The 21,761-nt window shown below is 39.0% G+C and overlaps 1 protein-coding gene across 6 annotated transcripts in view; it reads right to left on the bottom strand.

Annotated features, from left to right (window-relative positions):
- MARCHF1 (membrane associated ring-CH-type finger 1) overlaps positions 1-21,761 on the bottom strand; it is a 553,572-nt gene that overhangs the window by 296,259 nt on the left and 235,552 nt on the right. For 4 of the 6 annotated variants that reach the window (XM_074993075.1, XM_074993077.1, XM_074993076.1 and 1 more), the window contains one exon: positions 14,171-14,380. In XM_074993075.1, coding sequence (XP_074849176.1) covers positions 14,171-14,269 — 99 coding nt within the window. In that variant the 5' untranslated portion in view covers positions 14,270-14,380. Of the gene's footprint in view, positions 1-14,170; positions 14,381-14,627; positions 14,968-21,761 lie in introns of those variants that run through there. The other 2 variants (XM_074993073.1, XM_074993079.1) reach the window with 1 other exon arrangement.

The raw sequence follows: 21,761 nt of genomic DNA, 5'->3' as shown, positions 1-21,761 counted from the left end.
TTTTGATATTATTTTTTGAGCTTTTGGCCAGCTGTTCCTCAAAATCTTTTTTGGCTTTCCTTATTACAGTTTTACACTTAATTTGGTAGTGTTTGTGTCCCTTTCTATTTACCTCACTAGGATTTGCCTTCCACTTTTTGAAAGATGCCTTTTTATCCCTCACTGCTTGTTTTACTTGGGTGTTAACCCCGGTGGCTCTTTTTTCAGTCTCTTAGTATGTTTTTTTAATTTGGGGTATACATGTAAGTTGGGCCTCTATTATAGTGTCTTTGAGAAGCTTCCATGCAGCTTGCAGGGTTTTTGTTCTAGTCACTCTAACTTTTAATTTCTGTTTAACTAACCTCCTTGTTTTTGCATAATTCCATAATTGAAATTAAATGCCAGAGTGTTGGACTGCTGAGGTGTTCTTCCCACCACAGGAATATTAAATGTTATTACATAGTGAAGAGGAAAGACATCTTTTTTTCCTAGACTTTTCTATCCTCTTTCTACTAACTTTGAGAATACAGTCAGGGTCCCTGTGTTATTTTCAGATGCAATCATGGGAGGGGGGACATCCAGGGTCCCTGTATTATTTTCAGGGATCAGATGCAATCAAGGGGTGGGGGGAAGGGGGATGGGACAACACTCAGTGGATGGGCAGTTGAGAACTCAGTTACAGAACAAAGACATTTATGTAAGTTTTTTTGCCATCTCGGTGGATGCACTGCTTTACCTTCCTTCCAATGGGAAAAATGGGTGTTTGTTTGCCACAGGAGGGGAATGAGGAAAATGCAGTCTGGGAAGATGATGTCAACGACCAGCGAGCATACCCAAAATGCTATGGGGATGAGAGAACTGTGGAATAGTCAGTCAATGTTTGGCAACTGACACGCTCCAATGCATCTACATCCTTTCTATACTGGGGGTCCCAGAAGTGGATACAATCCTCCAGACATGGCCTCACCAGTGCCAAACACAGGGGAAAAATAACTTCTCTAAATCTGCTGCAAATGCACTTCCTAATGCACCCCAATATGCCATTAGCCTTCTGGGCTATAACGGCACACTGCTGACTCATATCCAGCCTCTCATCCACTGGAATCACCAGGTCCTTTCCTGCTGCACTCTTACTTATCCAGTCAGTCCTCAGCCTGTAACAATGCTTCAGATTCTTCCATCCCAAATGCAGGACTCAACATTTGTCCTTGATGAACTTCATCAGATTACTTTTAGCCCAAGCCTCCAATGTCTCTGGGTCACTCTGGACCCTGTCCTTACTCTCCAACATATCTACTTGTCTCTCTAGCTTAGTGTCAGCCACAAACTTGTTGAGGGTGCAATCCATCCCCTCATCCAGGTCATTACCTGTTGAACAATACTGGTCCCAGAACCAATCCCTGTGGCACTCCACTCAAAAGTGACCACCAGCCAGATATTGAGCTATTGATTGCACCCAGTGGGCCTGACCCAGAGAGGTGGTGGAATTTCTCTCTCTAGAGGTTTTTAAGTCCCAGCTTGACAAAAGTCCTGGGTGGGATGATTTAGTTAGGGTTGATTCTGTTTTAGGCAGGGGGCTGGACATGATGACATCCCCAAGTCCCTTCCAGCCCTAGGATTCTATGATTCTGTGTTGATCTAGCCAGCTTTCTATCCACTTTACAGTCAATTTATCCAATCCATATTTCCTTAACTTATGGGAAAGAATATTGTGGGAGACTGTATGAAAAGCTTTGCTAAAATCAAGGTACATCACATCCATGGACTTCCCCATGTCCACATAGTTAATTACCTCATCATAGAACCTAATCAGATTGGTTAGGCATGACTTGCCCTTGGTGAATCCAAGTTGACTACTCTTGATCACCTTCCCCTATTCCAAGTGCCTCAAAATGGATTCCTTGAGGATCTTCTCCCTGATTTTTCTGGGGACTGAGGTAAGGCTGACCAGACTTCAGTTTCCTGGATTGTCCATTTCTTTTTTAAAAGGTGAGCACCATATTTGCCTTTTTCCAGTCATCCAGGACTTCTCCCACTCTCCACAAGTTTTCAAAGATAATGGCCAAAGGTTCTGCAATAATGTTTGCCAATTCCTGCACTAATCTTCGATTAATTAAATCCAGACCCATGAATTTCTGTATGTCTAGCTTTTCTAAATAGACCTTAATCTGTCCTTTCCCCACCGAGGGCTGCCCAGCTCCTTGCCATTCTGCTTTGCCTAAATGCAGTAGTTTGGGAGCGGACCTTGTCTGTGAAGACTGATGGGGAAAAAAAACACTGAGTACATCAGCCTTTCCCACATCATCTGTCACCAGGTTACCTCCCTCATCCAGTAATGGCCCCACACCCTTCCCGATTACCCTCTTATTGTTAACATATCTGTAAAAACCTTTCTTGTTACCCTTTATATCCCTGGCTAGCCGCAGTTCCAATTGTGTTTTCACCTTTCAGATTACTCCCCTGCATTCTCCAACAACATATTTATACTCTTCCTTAGTCATCTGTACAAGTTTCCACTTCTTATATGCATCTTCTTCGAGTTTAAGCTCACCAAAGATTTCCCTGGTAAGCCAAGTTGGTTGCCTACCACATTTGCTTTTCTTACTGTGCATTGGAATGGTTTGTTCTTCTTCCTTCAATAAGGCATCTTTAAAATACTGCCAGTTCTCCTGAGCTCCTTTCCTCTTCATATTAGCTTCCCAGGGGATCTTGTCCGTCAGTTTTCTGAGGGAGTCAAAGTCTGGTCTTCTGAAATCAAGGTTCTGTATTTTATTGCTCACCTTCCTTCCTTCCTTTTGTCAGGATCCTGAAATCCTCCATCTCAGGATCACTGCAGCCACCCACTTCTATTCCTCCTACTACTTCTTCTCTGTGAGCAGCAGGTCAAGCTGCACACAGCCCCTGGTCAGTTCCTTCAGCACTTGTTCCAAGAAGTTATCCCCAACATTCTCCAAAAACTTCCTGGACAGTCCGTGTGCTGCTGTATTGGTCTCCCAACAAACGTCTAGGGTGATTAAAGTCTCCCATGAGAACCAGGCCAGTGATTTGGAAGCTTCTCTTAGTTGTCTGAAGAAATGCTCATCTACCTGATCTGGCGGTCTACAGCAGACACCAACCACATCATCACCTCTGTTGCTTATGCCTCTAAGCTGAGCCCAAAATGACTAAATTGGCTTTTCTGCCTCCATATACTGGAGCCCTGAGCAACCACACTACTCTCTGATACAGTACCACTCCCCTGCCTGTCTTTCCTGAACAGTTTATACCCTTCCATGACAGTGCCCCATTTATGCTAGTCACCCCACCAAGTCTCCGTTACTCCAATCACCACATACTCCTTTGACTGTGCCAGGCCTCTAATTCTTCCTGTTTGTTTCCCAGGCTTCTTGCATTTGTGTTTAAACACCTTAGATAACTAGTTGATTGGCCTACTTTCTCCTTTTGAAACAGGGCTCCTCCTTTATTGTACCCTCCTCCTTTCCCATTTACCACTCTCCAACATCACCTGAGCAACCATGAATTTACTTTGATGATTTGACCGATCCCTACCTAGACCCCTTCCCTCAACAGGGAGGATGGATGAGAACATCACTTATGCTCCATGTTGCTTGATCTTTCTTCCCTGAGTTACATAATCTGCAGTGATCTTCTTAAGGTTGTTCATTACTGTGTCATTGATTCCTACATGGAGAAGTAGGAAGGGGTAATAATCCAGATGTTTGATTATTTTTGGAAGTCACTCTATTACATCCTGGATTCTAGCTCCTGGTAAGCAGCAAACTTCCCAAGATTCCCGATCTGAACGGCAGATGGATGAAGTGGGTCTGTCCCACGAAAGCTCATCACCGAATAAACCATTTTGTTAAAGTGCTACATTTCTGCTGCTTTTCCCTCTCTTTTAGTTGCTATTAACCAGACTGAATTTTGGGTCTTATTAAACCTGCAGCAGAAGGAGACAGTTGCTTTTCACTAAGTGCTTCACATTGATTCATTCTCCAAATACAGGGCCTGGTGTGGATTAAGTCCTATGCTGAGTAGCCGGTATACTAAAAAGAAAGCTGTGCCTAGCTTGTTCTAGACAAAAAAAGGACTTGCAGTCACGGGAAAGGGAGAGTGTAAAAGGGAGAAAGGATTCAACAGAGTGGAAGTCCCTAGAAATAACCTTACCTGGGAATCCTTAAAGCCAGTACATTCTGTAATTTGAGAAACCTCTTTAATCATCTTTATCCTTATTTTTCTGCAATATTCCTGTGGTCTAGCCACTTTTCCACCCACACAAATTATTAGGATGTACTAGGTTTGAGACTGCATTTAAATAATCACTTATATATTTAACTGCTTCAGTGTTAAAAAAAAAAAACATTCACATAATTGCTATATATAATTTCCCACTTCTGATGGGGAATTTCAATGTATGTAATTAAGTAGAAAACCTTTAAAAGTGATTTTTTGCTCAAGTCATGAATAACCCCTCATCATTTTTGTAGCAAAGATGCAAAACACAAACACATTGATTCACACCTTCCAGTTTATTCCCAAGGCTCAACTCGAAGCGAGTCTTTCCCCACGAAAGCTTATGCTCCAAAATATCTGTTGGTCTATAAGGTGCCACAGGACTTCTTATCATTTCCCTAATACAGCTGTTTATAAGTGGGGAGCATCGTGGGTACTATGGACAGCAGATCACCATTCTTCCAGTTCTAGAAAAGAACCCAATCAAACCAGCTCCGCTCAAGAACCAGATTTTTGCAGTAGACTAGCCTTTGGCATTGACCTCAACTCTGCCCTGGTGTAGACCTCGCTCAGGCCATTATTGGGCACCTCAGTGAAACTGAATGAAGGAGTATGTTCCAATATAAACAACAGCATAATTATTAGCTGACAAGGAGAAAAAACATCCACCATTTATCAGGAAAGCAAATATTTCTTGTACATATTTGGACAAACTTTTATTGTGCTTCCTACTATTAACTAATCTATAATGCAATTCAACCAAACCACCAAAATACACACATTCTCAAAGTAAGCATGAAAATATCATTTGATCTTCAAACTGTTTAAAATCTCAGATAGATGTTACAATGAAATCTAAATAAATCTGAAATAAGATGCTCTCATAAGTTTTTAAACTCAGACCTAACAAACCCATTTCAAGGGAATGCTGCTAGGTGTTCCAGAACAATCTGGAATTATAACTACACAACTTCTGCACAAGGCTTGCAGGCAAACTTTAATAAAAAGTAACAAGAACTATGCCTCAGCAGATTTTAAGCACTGACTATGAACATAGAGAAAGAAGACAACAAGATAGATATGGGATCTAAAGCTTCAAATTATTTATCAGTGAGAAACGCAATTCTAAAATCAATAGTCTTATTTGACACACACCCAATACCTGGTAACTCACTGGAGAAATGTACTGCTATCACCACCTTTTCATAAGAAGCCTGACAATCATACTCAGCAGCCCAGGGCATTTATGTAGTCTTATCAGGCAAAGCAGCCAGTGAGGAATTGTTAAAATTCTACAGGAAACTAATAAAAGCACAGCAAGCCATCTCCTATTTCTTTATTGCTAACAGAAGAACTATTTGCCATTCAAAGGAATATCAAGCACCAACAAGAAAGAAATTTTTTTTCCTTCCTCAATTTCATGAAATTTGCTGATACTGGTGTTATGTAGTAATGTGGACCTGGGTACTTCAGGACATGAGTCAAAAGATAAGAATTTTCCTTTAAAAAGCACCTTAAATCTAGATTAAGGAACCCAAGTACTTTACAAGCTTACACACTATACACTTGGATCACTTTAACCACAAGAAGTGACTAACTTAGCTATATAAAAAACATACAAAAATTGGTTCGGAAATGGAGAATAGCTTATAACTGCAGGCCCAGATGGCATTTAGTATAACAATGTGCTCATTAAAATGGGCAATTGTCCAAGAAAATTGGGCTAACTCTCCACCTCTTATGACAAGTGCCATAAGATAACAATATATGTCAGAGCTTTGGTTTTACATCTTATCTAAAAGATGGCATCTTCAGCATTACAGTATGCTGTATTGCCCCCTGGAGCATTTGCTCAATACAGATTAGAAACAGTGTTGCCTATAGTTGCTAATGATATATTCTGCAACCCTAGTTAGTATGTTTGAGTGTTTTGCTCCATTCTCTCTCAGATGAAAAACATTGTCTTGGAGTGTTTGTTATTTTGTAACCCTCAACCACCTAATCAATGAAAATGAAAATAAAAAAAAAATCCATCTGGTAAGTAATTTTTATGACGTAGAGGCAAATAAATATGGGAAGACAACTAGGCTGCCTGGTAAATTACACAAATGCCAACACTGGGAAGAGAATTTAAGAATGTCAACACCACAAGCACCTGCCATCTAAAATGAAGAATAATTTCATTAACAGTTAGCACTATTAGGGCTTTTGTCTCTGTGCCCCCAGGCTAGAAGGTGACAATCATCAACAATTAAGCAAGCCTGATTTTATTCAGATAGGTGGATGATGGTACTCAATCAGTCACCTCTTATTTTTAATAGTACCTGCTTAATTGCATCTACAATTTTCAATAACTTGACTTAGGCATATCAGCAGCTGCTCTGATTTTTACCGTTAGTAATCATATAATTAAGCGTAACCACTATTTTAAGAAACAAAACCACATACCTACTCTTCTTAAAAAATTGTTTATTCTAATTTTGCAACTGACAAAAAATGGAATATTTTCTCTCTGTTTATTTCTGATTTTTACTACTTTACCTGTTCTCATTTACGCTATAAATTTGACAAGCTTCATGTTGGAAATTGTTCTTTATGTAGTCCCCAGTTAACAATGAGAACACTGTGCAGATGCGCACAGCCACATCCTTTTCTTTATTCAGCTTCACAAACATTACTGTATTTTTAAAAGGAATTTTCCTTTTTATTTGAGGTATTGTAGCTTATGTAATGGGAATCCAATTGATGCCCATCAGGAATATTCAGCTATCAACATCCTCTTTGCAAGGCATGTCAATAACTTCTAGGCTATTTATGAGCTTTAAGGTAAATGTTAGCAGTTACTCTAGCTTGGCATTTCAAATAAATGTTAGCAGTTACTCCAAGCTGGCATTTGCAATCACTATTAGATGTCACCTTGATTTCTCATTTGAAAAGAAGAGATCTGTTTAGAAAAATAGTATATGCTCTTTAAACTAAACCAATGCAAAACATTTCAAGAACAGACATATTAGAATAGTTTTCTTGTACAATATAGATAGTGATGTTATAGAAAACATTAACATGTTCAAATTTAAATGCTATATTGGCTCAGGCTTCCTATGGGCCAAATTCAGTCCCTGCTAACCCGGGCTAACAAGCTGCAGATCTGTCACCATGCTGCTATATATGAGATTATAACACGAGAGAGGTGTTGACAGGGCAAAAATAGTGACTCACAATCCCCTGCACACCACACAATGACCTGTTGGTATAATCCATGATACCATGAAAGAGATATGGTGCTTGTACAAATGGATATTCACATTCCACCAGTCCATGGGTTGTAACCACAGCTGAAAGCAGCTATGTTGGTTTTCCATAAACTGTTGGAAATCAGTGGGGAGGAAGGGAAGATTCTTCTTCCCTCAGTACTAACTGCTATACAGAAATTCTGTACTAAATTTTCTCCAGGGGCCGGGTTTTTTATCCTGCAGCTCTGCTTGGGCAGCACATTCTACAGGAATATTGATTCGTAGTAGTCTTAAGCTTAAAGTTAACATTTACTAGTAAGCTACCAATGGTATTCTCCTTTACAGAGGACCAAAAAGAACCATGAAAGCTCTAATGACATGGTATAGCAATTGCTTGTAAATATTAACCATTTAATGATCACAACTATACCATTCTTCGCAGAACTTTTGTTTATTCTTTACCACACTAAACAACATTTTTAAACAATACTTGACTTTTACAGGCATTTATTGCAAACTCTGCACAGCAATGTCATACTGTAACTCACAAGTCACATTGTAGTATATCACAAGATTGAATGACTGATTGAGTGCCTTATTATACATATCAAGGTATCTTCTAATATGAGGTTACTCAGAAATAAACTAATGTTATCTTTGACTGTCCATCAGCATACATCAATCTGCTAACCATTTTAATAAGAATATTTAAGATATGCTCTGTGGTATTCCACTTCCAGAAAATATTAGTGGAGTCACAAATGTAGTAGATGGGTTCAGAATGCATCAATAATATCAGGGAAAGAATTTAGTTTGGTAGTGGTTACTATTTTCTATATCATATTATGCTACTTATTATCCTTTATAATCATAATTCATCCTTTCACCTAGAGAACAAAAGGGGCGAGAGTTCATTTCTCACAGTACCCGCAGTAGTTTACTCTTAACTGTAAACTCTAGATTGGCATTACTTGCTGCATCAGATAAGCCTCGGTTAGTTGATTTGGCTAATTTACTCTAACATATGCAAATTCCATTTTTAAACTCATTTTTCCTCTCTGGGGACAATAGTCAGGGTACATCTACACTTGCAGGAAGATCAGTGCTGCAGCATTTGATCTTCTGGGGTTCAGTTAGTGGGGCTACATTAAATCGAAAAAAATCAGGATTCCACCATTGACACTGGTACTCCTCACTGTTGTGGGGAGTAAGGGAAAATCAATGGGGGAGTTTCTCCCATTGACCTGCTCCAGGGATGGCAGGAAAGTCCATCTTAAATCAATTTTTGCCATAGTGTAGACGTGGCCTCAGGCATAAAAGACGACTCCTTTAGGTGCCTATCAGTAAAGGTGTAACCCATACACATTGTCCCATGTAGTGGCACCTAGGTCACTTACACAGAGAAAGAACAAGTCTCCTCTACAGACTTAGTTGATAGACAGCTGGCTTTTAACTCAAAATTAAGCGACTCCTGCACTAAGCTCCAGAGGTCCCAGGTTCAAGTCTACCTGTGGCAGTTACATAGGCACTTGGTCAGTCGATAGCATTAGTTTCTCCTAGGTTTTTCAAGACACATGAAGCATGCTTCTTTACTCTGTCATCACAGGAAAGGAAATGCAACACCGTTCCAGCATAGCTACCAAAAGCACTATTATTATGTTATCTATTCTGCCTGTCTCATCTCAACAAAGCCTACATTTTCAAAGGCTGACAAGTTCAGAATTGTCAAATTCAGACGGTGGAGCCCTGATTTTTAGGGCTGCTGAGGAGTCACAGCTTCCATTAATTTTCACAGTTTAATTTAGACAAACACACAAATACGAACGGACTCTTTCAAAAATCTAGACCTCAGTATTGTCCCATTCACATGTGGGATTCTGCACAACCAACTTATGCCTCACTACAGGAGTTTTTCTTTACTTAAAGTTACTTTTAGAAATAAAGTGCACAGAAATTTTACATTATCTACATGAATCAAATGCTAACAACTATATGTTTCTTAGGGCTTTAACAGAGAGTAGAAAATTTCATCTGTCGTGCAGCTCCACTGGAGACAACAGAATTACATCCAGAAAGAGTTTGGTTTATTCTCATGCAAAAACATATAATAAAATATATATTTGCACTCCAGCTTTGAAGGAAAACGTAACCATGGAAGATAACCATGCTTACAGTTTTAGAAATGCTGTCCAGCACTTCATTCCTTGTTATTTGCAAGTACCCCCTTTTAGACTGTATTGGTGGAGGAAGAGAGAGAGTTGTACAACTTGCTCAGCTGAACTTTGTACGTCACAGCTTTTCCTGCCTTAAAGCCAGTAGAAGATTCTCCTCATCTTGAGGAAGTTTGTAAGGCACAGCTATTGTAGCAGCTCCTGTAACGTCCATCACTCCATGACACAAGTGCATGGGACTGGCTGTTGGAAAGAGTGTTACGATGGCACCCCCACCCTCTGAGAATTCCTGACCATCAGAATAGTCCCTTTGGAGAGCCATTAGACTCCTATAAATAGCTTCTTGGAAGAATACTAATGCCCCGTGGCCTCCAGCTGGGAACACAAGTGCAAAAGTAGCCTAAAGTTACTGTTTCTTCACTTTTCTCCTGAACTGCACAGGGTGCACCAAGAATGGACCTGGCTCTTTGTTATTACATTTTATCTTGAATGCTACTGTTAACCATGGCTTACAACAATGCATAGTGAGACAAGCAAGACAGAACATGTGTTAAGCAGGGGGAGAGGGATTTGAACACCTTTAAGTTGCACCCTCATTGCTACTCCAACAAAGAAATTGCACATTATGCTCCCACTTTGCAAACATATCCCCATCCATGCACAGTTGGTGCACCCAACATTTTTAGACTATCCATATATTTTTGGACTCTAACCAACCCTGCCCTTAACGATTTCTTTTAAACAAATGTCGCCTCATTATCCAGTCAACCACCTGTCTTAAAAGAAATAAAATTATTTACTGATATAGAACATTGGGGGGGGGGGGAATGCTCTCTCACTAGAAGAGGAATACACATCAGTGCCAGTAGCTGTGGGTCTCAAACTTTGCATAGTTCTGAGATCCTTTGGTTGGCTCAACCTATTACAACTGTCCTTCACATTCCACCACACTATGAGACTAGTAACACTCCTTGTCTCATTGCAGCCAGTCATTTGAAGACAGGGATTGAAAGACTCCTCCAAAATCTCTAAGGTACCACTTGGGGAACCCAGTGAGTTCTCTACCAAACACTTGTAAGAAGACATACATCTTCTGCTATTAATCCCCTTTCAAAGCTTGTTCATTGGAAAAGAAGGTGCATTTCCTTATCCTACTGAACTAGCCTTCCACCACCTCAGAAAAGCTAATTCCTAGAGGACAGTGGCTTTCAAAGACAAATTTCCCCTCAGCTACTCAGAGGCTTCTAAAAACCCAAGGAAGAAAAGAGGGTATCAGTGTACATTATGAGTTTAGCAAAAAGGGAAGGCTGATACTGGAGACAGAATTAAGATGTGGAATAGGATGGGAAGGAGGAAGATTTCCAGGTGAGAGTCAGTAAGAGGGATAAATGACTGTTTCTAGGCACCCAAACATTAGACCACTTTGGTACAATGCTGGTTAACCTCATCAAATACCCACAAATACAAAAGAATCCAAACCAAGTATATATTTAACACGTGCTTAGGGAATTATCTGAAGAGTTTGATGTGTCTGTTCAGGGGCCTTCTATTCTGAAAGGCATCCTTACCACTTGCTGTAAAGAAGTTGTTGTTATGTTACTGGGTTTCAGAACAAATGGGCAAAATGATACTGCAAACACCTTCCTAGACTTGCCTCAAATCTTATGCCAAGTGGGCCAAGCGAGGTGTCTATTGAAAGCTGGAGATTTGCAGAATCTATTTATTTTGTTCATATGTTTGTATCATTTTTGCATGTGGAGTTTTAAATATTGGCTCTGAGCTTGTTTTTGAAATTTTAGTTTCTGGGAGACCACAATAGGAGACCTGGTAACCTTCTGTGAAAGGGTTCCTAGACAAGTGAAGCAGTACTTGACAGAGAAAGGACCTTACCAGATTCCAATACACATCTGAGGAATTTGTCTGTGGACACATAACCCAGGAGATGGGAAATGGCAGATTGCCCAGAAAGGATATGGACAGGTGACCTGCTCATGTGACAGACTCGATCTCAGATGTGCTTCCACACAGGGAAGCATGATGGAATTCCCTCCACATGGGCAAAGGTATAAAGAGGGCTCTGAGACTCCTCCTCTTTGTCTTCAATCTAACTCAGCACTTCAGGAGCACCTCTGCTATAAACAGCCCAGGAGGACTGCTGACCCATCGTAACAAAGGATGTGCTCCAGAGCAGCTTATTCCACCACTGCTGCCAGACTGCATCAAGAACTTTCTGACTGATGTATGTAATATAATTGCTCTAACAATTTTACTCTCACCCTATTCTCTTTCTTTTTATTAATAAATCTTTAGATTTTAGACTCAAAGATTTGCACAGCATGCTCTTTTGGGTAAGATCTGAGGTACACAGATCTTGGGAATGTGGCTCATCCTTTGGGACTATAAGAACCTGTTCCGATTTGGTGAGATTGGTTTACTTAACCTCACATTTGTGTCAAGAAGGATACTAGTTGTGGCTCCACAGAAGACAGAGCATGGAAGGGAATTGCTTGTGTGACTTCTTGCTGGCCAGTGTGGCATTAGCAGTGTTGTGTGTGACTAGTTTTGTTTGCCTTATAGTGGAGGACCCCTAGTCATTGGCTGTAAGTAACCCTGTTTTAAGTGACTTTCCCTGATTTGGCCCTCAGCTGTACCTGGAAACACCCCCAATATTACAGCAGCTCCATTAGCTATTAGTAGTATTAGATCTTTTATCCTGCATAAATTGCAGCTAGGGGACATATAATGGAGTAGATCTGACATGGTGTCCAGGAGAGGGCAGTTTTACATATGCATTTTAACTAACACTCTGTGCCACAGGAACCCATTTTAAAAGTAAAAGCTAAATGAACTTTCATGAACCTAATAAATTCTGTAAACTAATTTGCTCTTCCCAGATATACATCTGTACGGAAAACATGCAAATGTTTGTACTCAGAGGTATCTGATTTTCCAAAATGATTTGATTCAGCCCTTCACAGGACAATCACACCCACAGTGGAGCACAAGACAATTCTAGTCAACTCTTTGTGGATGTTAAACAAATGTGTTACTCTGTCAAAAACAATTTAAATAAAAAAATTAGAGAGTCATTTTAATCCAGGTATAATTTTACATTTTAGATTTTCATATATGAAATATTAAACACTTGCCATTTCAATCCTTATCAGTATTATGAAAAAATTTAAAGATTGTTCTATGTGCACAAAACTCTAGGCATTATAGAGAGACCGATAAAATTTATTAGTATAGTACATTTGAGAAATAAATCATGTCTAGGGAAGGACATTGTCAAGGATATTCTTAGCTAAAAATCAGGAAAAAAAAGATTGCTGCATTTGTTTTAAACCAGTTAGCAGACCAAAAGAGTTTCTCAGTCTAAAAAAAAAAAACCAATAAGCCAACTAGTATTTTCCACAATGACACAACAACATAAGTAATTTGTTGGGGTCTAAAATGATTTTTTGAAAACTAAGCCATACTAATGATTTTTTAAAAAGTTGTAAACACCACTTCTCTTGGGCAATTCCATGAATTTTATTACTTTTCTCCCAGTTAATTATTAAAATATTCTCATTTGTTTCCTCCATAGCCACCTTTTTCTCCTCTAGATAAAAAGATTTATATCCAGAATAAGAAAAAAAAATTGTTAAAGTTTAACAGGAAATAAATGCAAGTAAAAAATGTTTAAGGGGGCTGGGCAGCTTTAGGTTTCACAGCATTTATCTCTGATACCTTCTCAGTCTTGCTTTGTTTTGTCAGGTGTTGCTTACTACTGACAGGCATTTTACACTAGAATCTCTGCCACCCACCCACCACACAGTATTCAAAACTTACAAACAATTGTGTAGATTTTCACATTTTAGTCTAAGCCTGATTGTTAATACTTGTAGAATAATATTTGCTCCTTTTCAATGATCTTTTTTTCCATGAAAGGCAGGGGGACAATGGATGGAAAACAAAACAAACGGATGCGTTTTGCATGAAAATGGAAACTAGTCTGTTGCAGGCTATAGAACTTGTCCCTATATGTAATACAGACAGTACAAACATATTGGTGAGACAGACTTTAGTATTAACCTATTTATTATGTGTTCCTTTTAAGATGAATCTTTCAAAGCAATTCTCTTTCGTCCAAAAACTATGAACAGGAAACTAAAATATTCAAACTGTTTCGGTGTCTGCAAGACAAAATATGTACAGGAAATAATAGCCATTGTCTTTGAATGCTAGAGTGCTAGATAGTGCACAGAAGAGTTAAATACTGAAATATTTAAATGTAACATAGCAAAAACATGCTATGGAAACTAAAATCTGCAACCTCCTTTTTCAACAATAATCCCTAGGTATTTATAACCCTTCTCCCCACCCACTCTTAACTCAGAGATTAAATTTCTTGTAGAAATTCCATGTCAGTTGAATAAAGCATGCTGTGACTATGTGTAATGCTGCTCCAAACCTACAGCCCACTACACCCTGTTGAGCAGACAGCAAGGCAAACTGCTGTGCATTAGGTTTTTCCTATTGTATCAAATCAAATCAAAACCGTCCTCTTACCTGGACTTCCTTGCTTTTCTCTTTGTTTCTGCCCATTGAACTTCTCCCATTGCTGGCAGTCTCCCGCGCTGGGACTACAGAAATCTGTTGGAGGGGCATTTTGACAAGGCTGCAGGTTGCCAATACCTGATTGGATGCCTTCTGTCTTCACTCGCCCTGAGTAGCCCACCTGTGTAATTGTTCATATCCTGGCTGTGTCAAGCTCACTTTCTAAACGGAAAGGGGAAAATATTATTTGAAACACTGCAGCGCAAGCCAGAGTCTCCCGTCAAAAAAGTAAAGCACAACACACTGGGAAAAGATAAAACCTGCCCAATAATAATCCAGAGAGTTTTGCAAGCTCAGACAGAAGACTTAGCACAAGTAATAACTACTCTGTCTTGTCTCTGGAGAACCCCCTTCCTTCCTCCCGCCATCCCCCAGCGCATTGTGGGAGACAATTCAATTTCTATGCTACCTAATAACTGTCATGGAAACCAAGGAAACCTAGGTCTCTCCGGCCCTTATTAGCAACTGCTTCCTTTTAATGGCACAGACTCCCACATTTGCAGCAGCTGCCACTTCTGCTTTTGTTTCCCGGCTGATTCCACAAGGGTCCACTAAGCACCCAGAGACACTGCAAGCAGCGGACTAGGTAAATAAGCATAAGTCTGAAAGGCTTAGTGTCCTATTTTGGAGCCAAATCTCCTCCTTGAAAAGCACGGGTAGCTTGCCGCGTCCTTCATGAGTCCACAATAATCTGCTTAGGTCAAAGGATCTGCCTTGAAATGAAGAGCACCAGCGAGCGAATGAGGTGTAAAAAGAAAGGCAAGCTTGGGAGCAACTGCAAATGTGCCTTTCGGTGGTTGGTAGTAAGAAGTTAACCCTTTCCCATACCCTACGTTTTCTGAGACAGCACTACAAGCTAGTTTAGCAGGGTAACCCAGAAGCATCGAGCAGAATACACATGACCATTTTGCATTTGCACATGCATTCTGAAAGATCATTTGCATGAGTTTATCACACCCAATAGCTGCTGCTCCTCTCAGGTTCCAAAACCAAAACCTAGGTAAAGTCTTGTGGCACCTTACAGACTAACAAAACAAAAAGCAGTCAAGTAGCACTTTAAAGACTAGCAAAATAATTTATTAGGTGATGAGCTTTCGTGGGACAGACCCACTTCTTCAGACCATAGCCAGGCCAGAACAGACTCAATATTTAAGGCACAGAGAACCAAAAACAGTAAGCAAGGTTGACAATCAGAAAGATGATTATCAAGGTGAGCAAATCAGAGAGTAGAGGGGCAGAAGTGGGGTGGGGGGTGTCAAGAATTAGATAAAGCAGAGTATGTAAAAGAGCCCCTATAATGAGCTAGAAAATCTGAAGAAGTGGATCTGTCCCACGGAAGCTCACTTCCTAATAAACCACCCTGCTAGTCTTCACCCACTTCTTCAGATTTTCTAGCTCATTATAGGGGCTCTTTTACATACTTTGCTTTATCTAATTCTTGACACCCCCCACCCCACTTCTGCCCCTCTACTCTCTGATTTGCTCACCTTGATAATCATCTTTCTGATTGTCAACCTTGCTTACTGTTTTTGGTTCTCTGTGCCTTAAATATTGAGTCTGTTCTGGCCTGGCTATGGTCTGAAGAAGTGGGTCTGTCCCACGAAAGCTCACCTAATCAACTATTTTGCTAGTCTTTAAAGTGCTACTTGACTGCTTTTTGTTTTGATAGTGTATAGACTAGCACAGCTTCCTCTGTGTTACTTACAGACTAAGGGTTTCTTCTCCCCCCCTTTAACTACAAAACCACAGAAGCAACAGGAGCAGTTCTCAAGTGCATATTACACAAAAGGGCATGGAAATAAAATTTGTTTTTCAAAAATTCTCCCTCTAAAGAGCGTTTTGTTAGATATTATTTTAAACACTTTAAAAAACCCTTAAGAACTAGCCTAGATCAGAGCAAATCATATTCTAGCAATCCTTGGATAATATAACAATAAGAGTAATAAAGAAAAATATAGAAAGGTCAAGCTTTTTTTTTCTTTTGGCTGGTTGGTTGTGAGTTTTTTGTTTTTTTTTTTCCTTAAAAATGTGAGCAAGCTGGAAAAAGTAGTTGAGTTTGTACTTATATAATAAATAAAGTAGTATAAAATATCTATTGGATTCACCTTATATATGATTTTGCTAAAAGAGCCTCTAAACACTATTAATCTGTTTTGGGTTTGTTTTTTTTCTTTACTGCATTAGCTACTATCCCTCATTTTTCGAGATTTAAATAGCCTACTGGAAAGTAATCAAAAATAAAGGTTAAGGCTGATCCACCAATAAAACACTCCAGTAGTGAACCGGTGATTTCAATGGATTTTCACTGTCATAAAACTGGAATAACGTGCAGATGAAGGAGTTCCTTGGCAGTCCTCTTGGAAGACACGTAGATGTTTCACCCTGTCTGTTGAAACTGCACAAAATATACAAATATGCTGGGGAGACATATTTACGCTAAATACAAATGAAGTGAATTTGCACACACATATGTCCTTTAAACTTTCGATTCCTTTGATTTGTTCATTTATTTACATCCACTTCACATATTTGACATTTTAAAATAAATTTGAATAACTTTGACCTTGACAATCCTACAACAAAGGGAGATCACTTCAGACCTTGTAATATAAACTAGAAAAATACTAAGATTTTAGCAAAGCACAGTTTACCAAAACAGTTCTATGCATTTACTAAATACTGTAATGGCATTTCAGGGTAAGTTATATTGTATGCTATATTGCTGAATGGAATTTATTCATAATAAAAAATCGTGATGTCTAAGTTTAACAAATATCTTCTTAGCTTCTCAAAAGTTTAAGTCTCCAAACAAGCTAACTAATTTACTTACTTGCTGCTCTGAAAATCTATAGGTTTAAGAACCCTTGAATCTATGTCTGCTTTGTTGTGATAGTCATCCACGTCCTTCTAAAAGCAACAGCTGAACTTTTATTTTTGTGTCAAGGATTTGAAAGTGACTTTTCTGTTAAAGAGGGAAGTCCACATCTTCTTTGTTAAGTCAAAAAAAATTGACTTTCACTTTTGATGCAGTATCATTAATTCTTCACTTAAAATAAAACATATCAATATTCAAATCAGGTTTCTAGGTTCACCAGTAATCCAGTTAAAACCCTCCAGGTCTCTCTTACTTAGCCAGAGAATGATCTTGCAAGCTGGACAAACAGTTCTTGGTAAGTAACAGAGAGATAGTAGTTTTAGCCTGTATCCTAACAAAACAAAAATGCAGTCATGTAGCACTTTAAAGTTCCTAGTAAACTTGACTACATTTTTCACCCCCATCCCAAGACAACCTATTTAGTTAATTAACATGCAGTTTATTCTAAGACAAAAAGTCAGATCTAAATTGCAAGAGATACCTTTTAGAGGCACAGGTTAGTTGCTTTACTGCAACTAAAATACACCCCCATCCTCTTTCCCATGAAATGTCAATTACAGATTTTAAGATGGGCTTTTTACTCCTTTCAGTAGCTGTCCCATTTTCAAGAGGAAGCCTATTGTGATATCTTTGCCATATGTGCTGTTGTGGGGTACAGAACTCATGGTTTATAGTACCAATTCATAAGTCTTTGGTCCAACTTTGCTTTCTCCTTATGTGCAGTATTTGTTTACAAATTTGACAATGTAATATTTTTAAATGCATTAAATATTTATTTGTAAAACATCCCGTTAATTTTGAACAGCTATATCCTAGCTAAAACACTTCTTGAAAAGATAATATTGATTTGCATTTATAGCATATTTTAGCCAGAAGATCCCACACTTAACGAAGTGATTTACAGGTACGCTCAAGAATCACATCACATTTAACTGACAGTTTTATCTGGCATCAAAACACAAAAAGGAGTGCAAGACAGAAGTGCAGTTACAAAGGAAGTATTAGGTAGGTGGTATGTAGATCGTGCACCATATACGAAAACCCTTCCACCATGACATAGTCCACAGAAGTCTTTAAAACTACTTATAGAGAAAAATATTGTTAGTATGATTAGAAGAATCTGCTAGATTCCCACTTGGGAACTAGGCTGGAAGACTAATCAACACCACAACTTTTACAAAAAAACAAAAACAAAAACAAATCACCACTTTATGCCATGTGTCTGGCAGATTCTAGCTGTATAATCAATATAATAAGACTCAAAGGGTCATGTTTGTGCAAGACGTGCAACTGCCAAAGAATGGAGACTATTTAAACAACCTTGCACTCACGCAAAAGCCATTTTTTGCAATCCCTCCAACTTGTTCTTTTCACATTTCAGGTGGACCAAATTATCTATTTTCAAACCTCCAAATGTCCAATGCTGTCAACAATATAGTGGGGTACCTACTTGTTAAACTGCGCAGTTATTCTGAGACCAAAACTGTGAACACAAAGGAAACCATAAATCACAAGTCAGGCCTCAGTCACCAGCCCTATTCACTACCCACAGAGTCTGCTTAGGTCTTCCACATATTAAGCATGGGAAGATGAATGCCTATAGAGAAAGGGTGTGATTCATATGATGAGGTTGGATGTGACTGATGTTCCTTAAGCCACTACTTACACTCCCATGCTTGAAGCCACTACATTTTAGTAAAAGTAATCTACATAGGCAGATTTAAAGAAAACCTTGGATAGCCTGAACGTTTTTCAATGTTAATTTACATGTGGTAGGACAGCACAAAAAAGGGAGCTACGATACTAATTAAATTATCTCACTGTTTCTATTTGATACTGTAAAAATCACATGATCTTCGCACACCTCTTTATTTCAAAAATAACTTTGCTCAAATAAGGGGAGAATTTGGCCTATTATCTTCCACAGTGACATCATAATATTAAATGTCATTGGGAAATTACAAAAAATCCCTCAACTGATGGCATATAAAATACTTTAAAACAATTTGCAGGGAAATATCACAACTGTTTCTTTCCTGGAAATCTATTTTCATGCTCTAATTACAATTATTTAGAAAAATGGTATAGCTTTGCATGTAATCAGATGATTTTAGAACTAAGGAAATTATAGGAGGGGGAAGTAAAAGACTGCTTTTTCTCTGCTTTCTTTCATTTTTAGGCAGTAAAAGTTAGGGATGAGGTAGTGGATTTATAGATTTGCAGCAAGAAGCTTAGGTAGTGAAAATCAGCACAGCTCTGTTGTAATCACTCGTTACACTGCTTTATATCACATGAGGAGCTGGCCTTTTCTTTTGTTAAGAGTAGTTAAATTCATTTTGACACAGCAAAATTGTCATTAGGCAGAGGGGCTGCAGAAAGCCTACACAGCACAGAAACCATAGAGTATTTGTGCTCAAAGTAGTATACTGGTACTAAGGCTACATATGGGGACCTAGATAATTACTGTGTCTGAAGGACATGGCGTCTGCACTGTATCTGAATCTTTTTCTAAGAAGGGAACAGAGGCTGCAGTGTTGCCCTAAAGCTTGTGCACCTGAGCTTCATCTCCCCAAAAGTGGTTGCAAGGCTGCATAAATTTGTTTTTTTTAAGCAAACTTCAAAAATGCTGAAGAAGTCTGTTTCAACTCTGTGTCAGCATTTCTCCTTACTAACTACTGTGCCTAAAACTTCTGTAATAAATTTAGTAACACATCTTTACAGCAGTTGGATAAACGTAGACAAGATGATGTTTCCAGCGTTTGACTGGAAAACCTGCTGCCAACATTTTTATAGCAAAGACTATATGCATTTTGTTCCAAGGAATCTGTGGTTGCTCCATAAATACCTAGGTCTACTTGCAAAATAGAAGAGCTCTGAGAAGTAGCAAGACTCTAATTTTGCTTTATTCTTTTTATCTCCTCTAAGTGCTGTTTTTCTATGAGACTTTGGCAACATAGCTTTTTTCACATGAAAAATAAAAGTAGTGAAGACCAGAATTTCTCATGAAAGTGCTATACTAACTACTTCAGTCTTGTGTATGTGTGGAAGGAGATTGATTAGTTAAGCATAGAGAAACTCTGAAAGATTAAAAACATTGCTTTCTCTTCCTTTGTCACCACTCCTGGCAACTAAGGCTTTGATTAAATCACAGCAGTACTTCTTGTAAGAACATCTCTTCTTAGTATCTACCACTGGAACCTTGAGTCCATGCCCTATAACTCATTGGCCTTGTCTACACTAGCCCAAAACTTCCTTCAGCTACTGCACCATTTCCTTCACCCACCTCCTGGATTCACAACTTGTTTCCTTCAAATCTGTTCAGCTTCAACAAATCTTTTCTCACTGCCCTAACACCTTATAGTTCCTCCTTAGCGCCATACTTCAGTTCCTCAACTGGTCTCTATTTTCTAGAAGAATCAAACTCTCTTCATCTTCAGAACTCCGTACAGCTCTCTGCCCTTGCCTAAATCTCATTTTCTCCTTGTTGCATGTAGGTCTCATTCTGACAGCATGCTGTGCATTTTTGGTGCTCCAGAACTTTTATTATGCTGCTCCTTCCTAAATTCAGAATATCTTTGCTGAGCTATAATCTTTACCCTCAAATTTTCTCAAGAGACAATGCTTTCACCCAGTCTTGAACACTGACCTAAAAAAGCCCTTTACAACAAACATATGTATTTAGCAGGAAAAGTAAAAAAAAAAACCAAAACCAGTAACACAAGATCCCTTGTGGCTATAACACCTGTCTTCATAAAATTTATTGACTATTATCAAGAAAGATATGTTTTATCTATGAATGCGCTGGTCCCTTAAAGAGGTGCTTATCTCTGTCTGGTTCTATGCCAGGTCAGAAGATTGGGGGCTATAACAAGGCCTGCTGGGATGAGGGAAGCAGAAAATCAAAGGTAAACCCTGTTCTTCAGTAGAGTAAAGGAACCTTGAAAGCACATCAGCTTGCTAGTGCTAATGCACATGAGCTGGGCTACTGATCAGCATGGATCCAATCTGCAAGGGATTTGCATAAAGGAGCTTAGGAGAGAGTCTCTGAGGTACAGTAGATGTAGGAGGGAGTGACCTAAGAGAAAGGCAGGTAAATCAGGGTTGGAAGCAGCACAGTGAAAGACTGAAGTGGAATACTGAAGCTGGAAGAGTAACTGTCTCCGTGCGAGGACTTAGAACATACCAACTCCAGGGAAAGGGCTGTGGCTCAAGCAAGGTAAAGGACCCTGCAGAATCCCGACCCTAAGAAAGATTTCCTTCCCCACCATCCCCTTTTGGGCTTTTATTTTAAAATAACTGTTTAGCCATTCTAGTAAGAGAGGAAGAGCGCAGCCCAGAGCAGAGAAAGTAGGACATTACTGTGACTGGACAGCAGGAGAAAAGCTTTAGCCTCAGAATTTTGTAGGCAGAATCTTATATTTTCCAAACCTGAACATTCTCCCCTTGAGGGGTGAGGTAAAACATGTTACATTTTAAAGCCACATTTTTAGAAGGTGAGGAAGCTGACAAACTTTTCCTTTATTATATACACACAATTTTCACCTCTCTCTGGTGTTGAAAAAGGAGAGGCAAATGTATGGAATCATTTTTTCTAAGGACTTTTGGAGAGTCCATCTCTAAAGGCATTTTTCTTATTTAATTATAAGAATTGTGAAACCTTGAGTTATT

This window comes from Carettochelys insculpta, chromosome 4 (genome assembly GCF_033958435.1).
Source record: "Carettochelys insculpta isolate YL-2023 chromosome 4, ASM3395843v1, whole genome shotgun sequence".
NCBI classification, from domain to species: domain Eukaryota; kingdom Metazoa; phylum Chordata; order Testudines; family Carettochelyidae; genus Carettochelys; species Carettochelys insculpta.
Note: the sequence above shows the minus strand (reverse complement) of the source record. Positions and strands in the feature narration are given on the sequence as shown.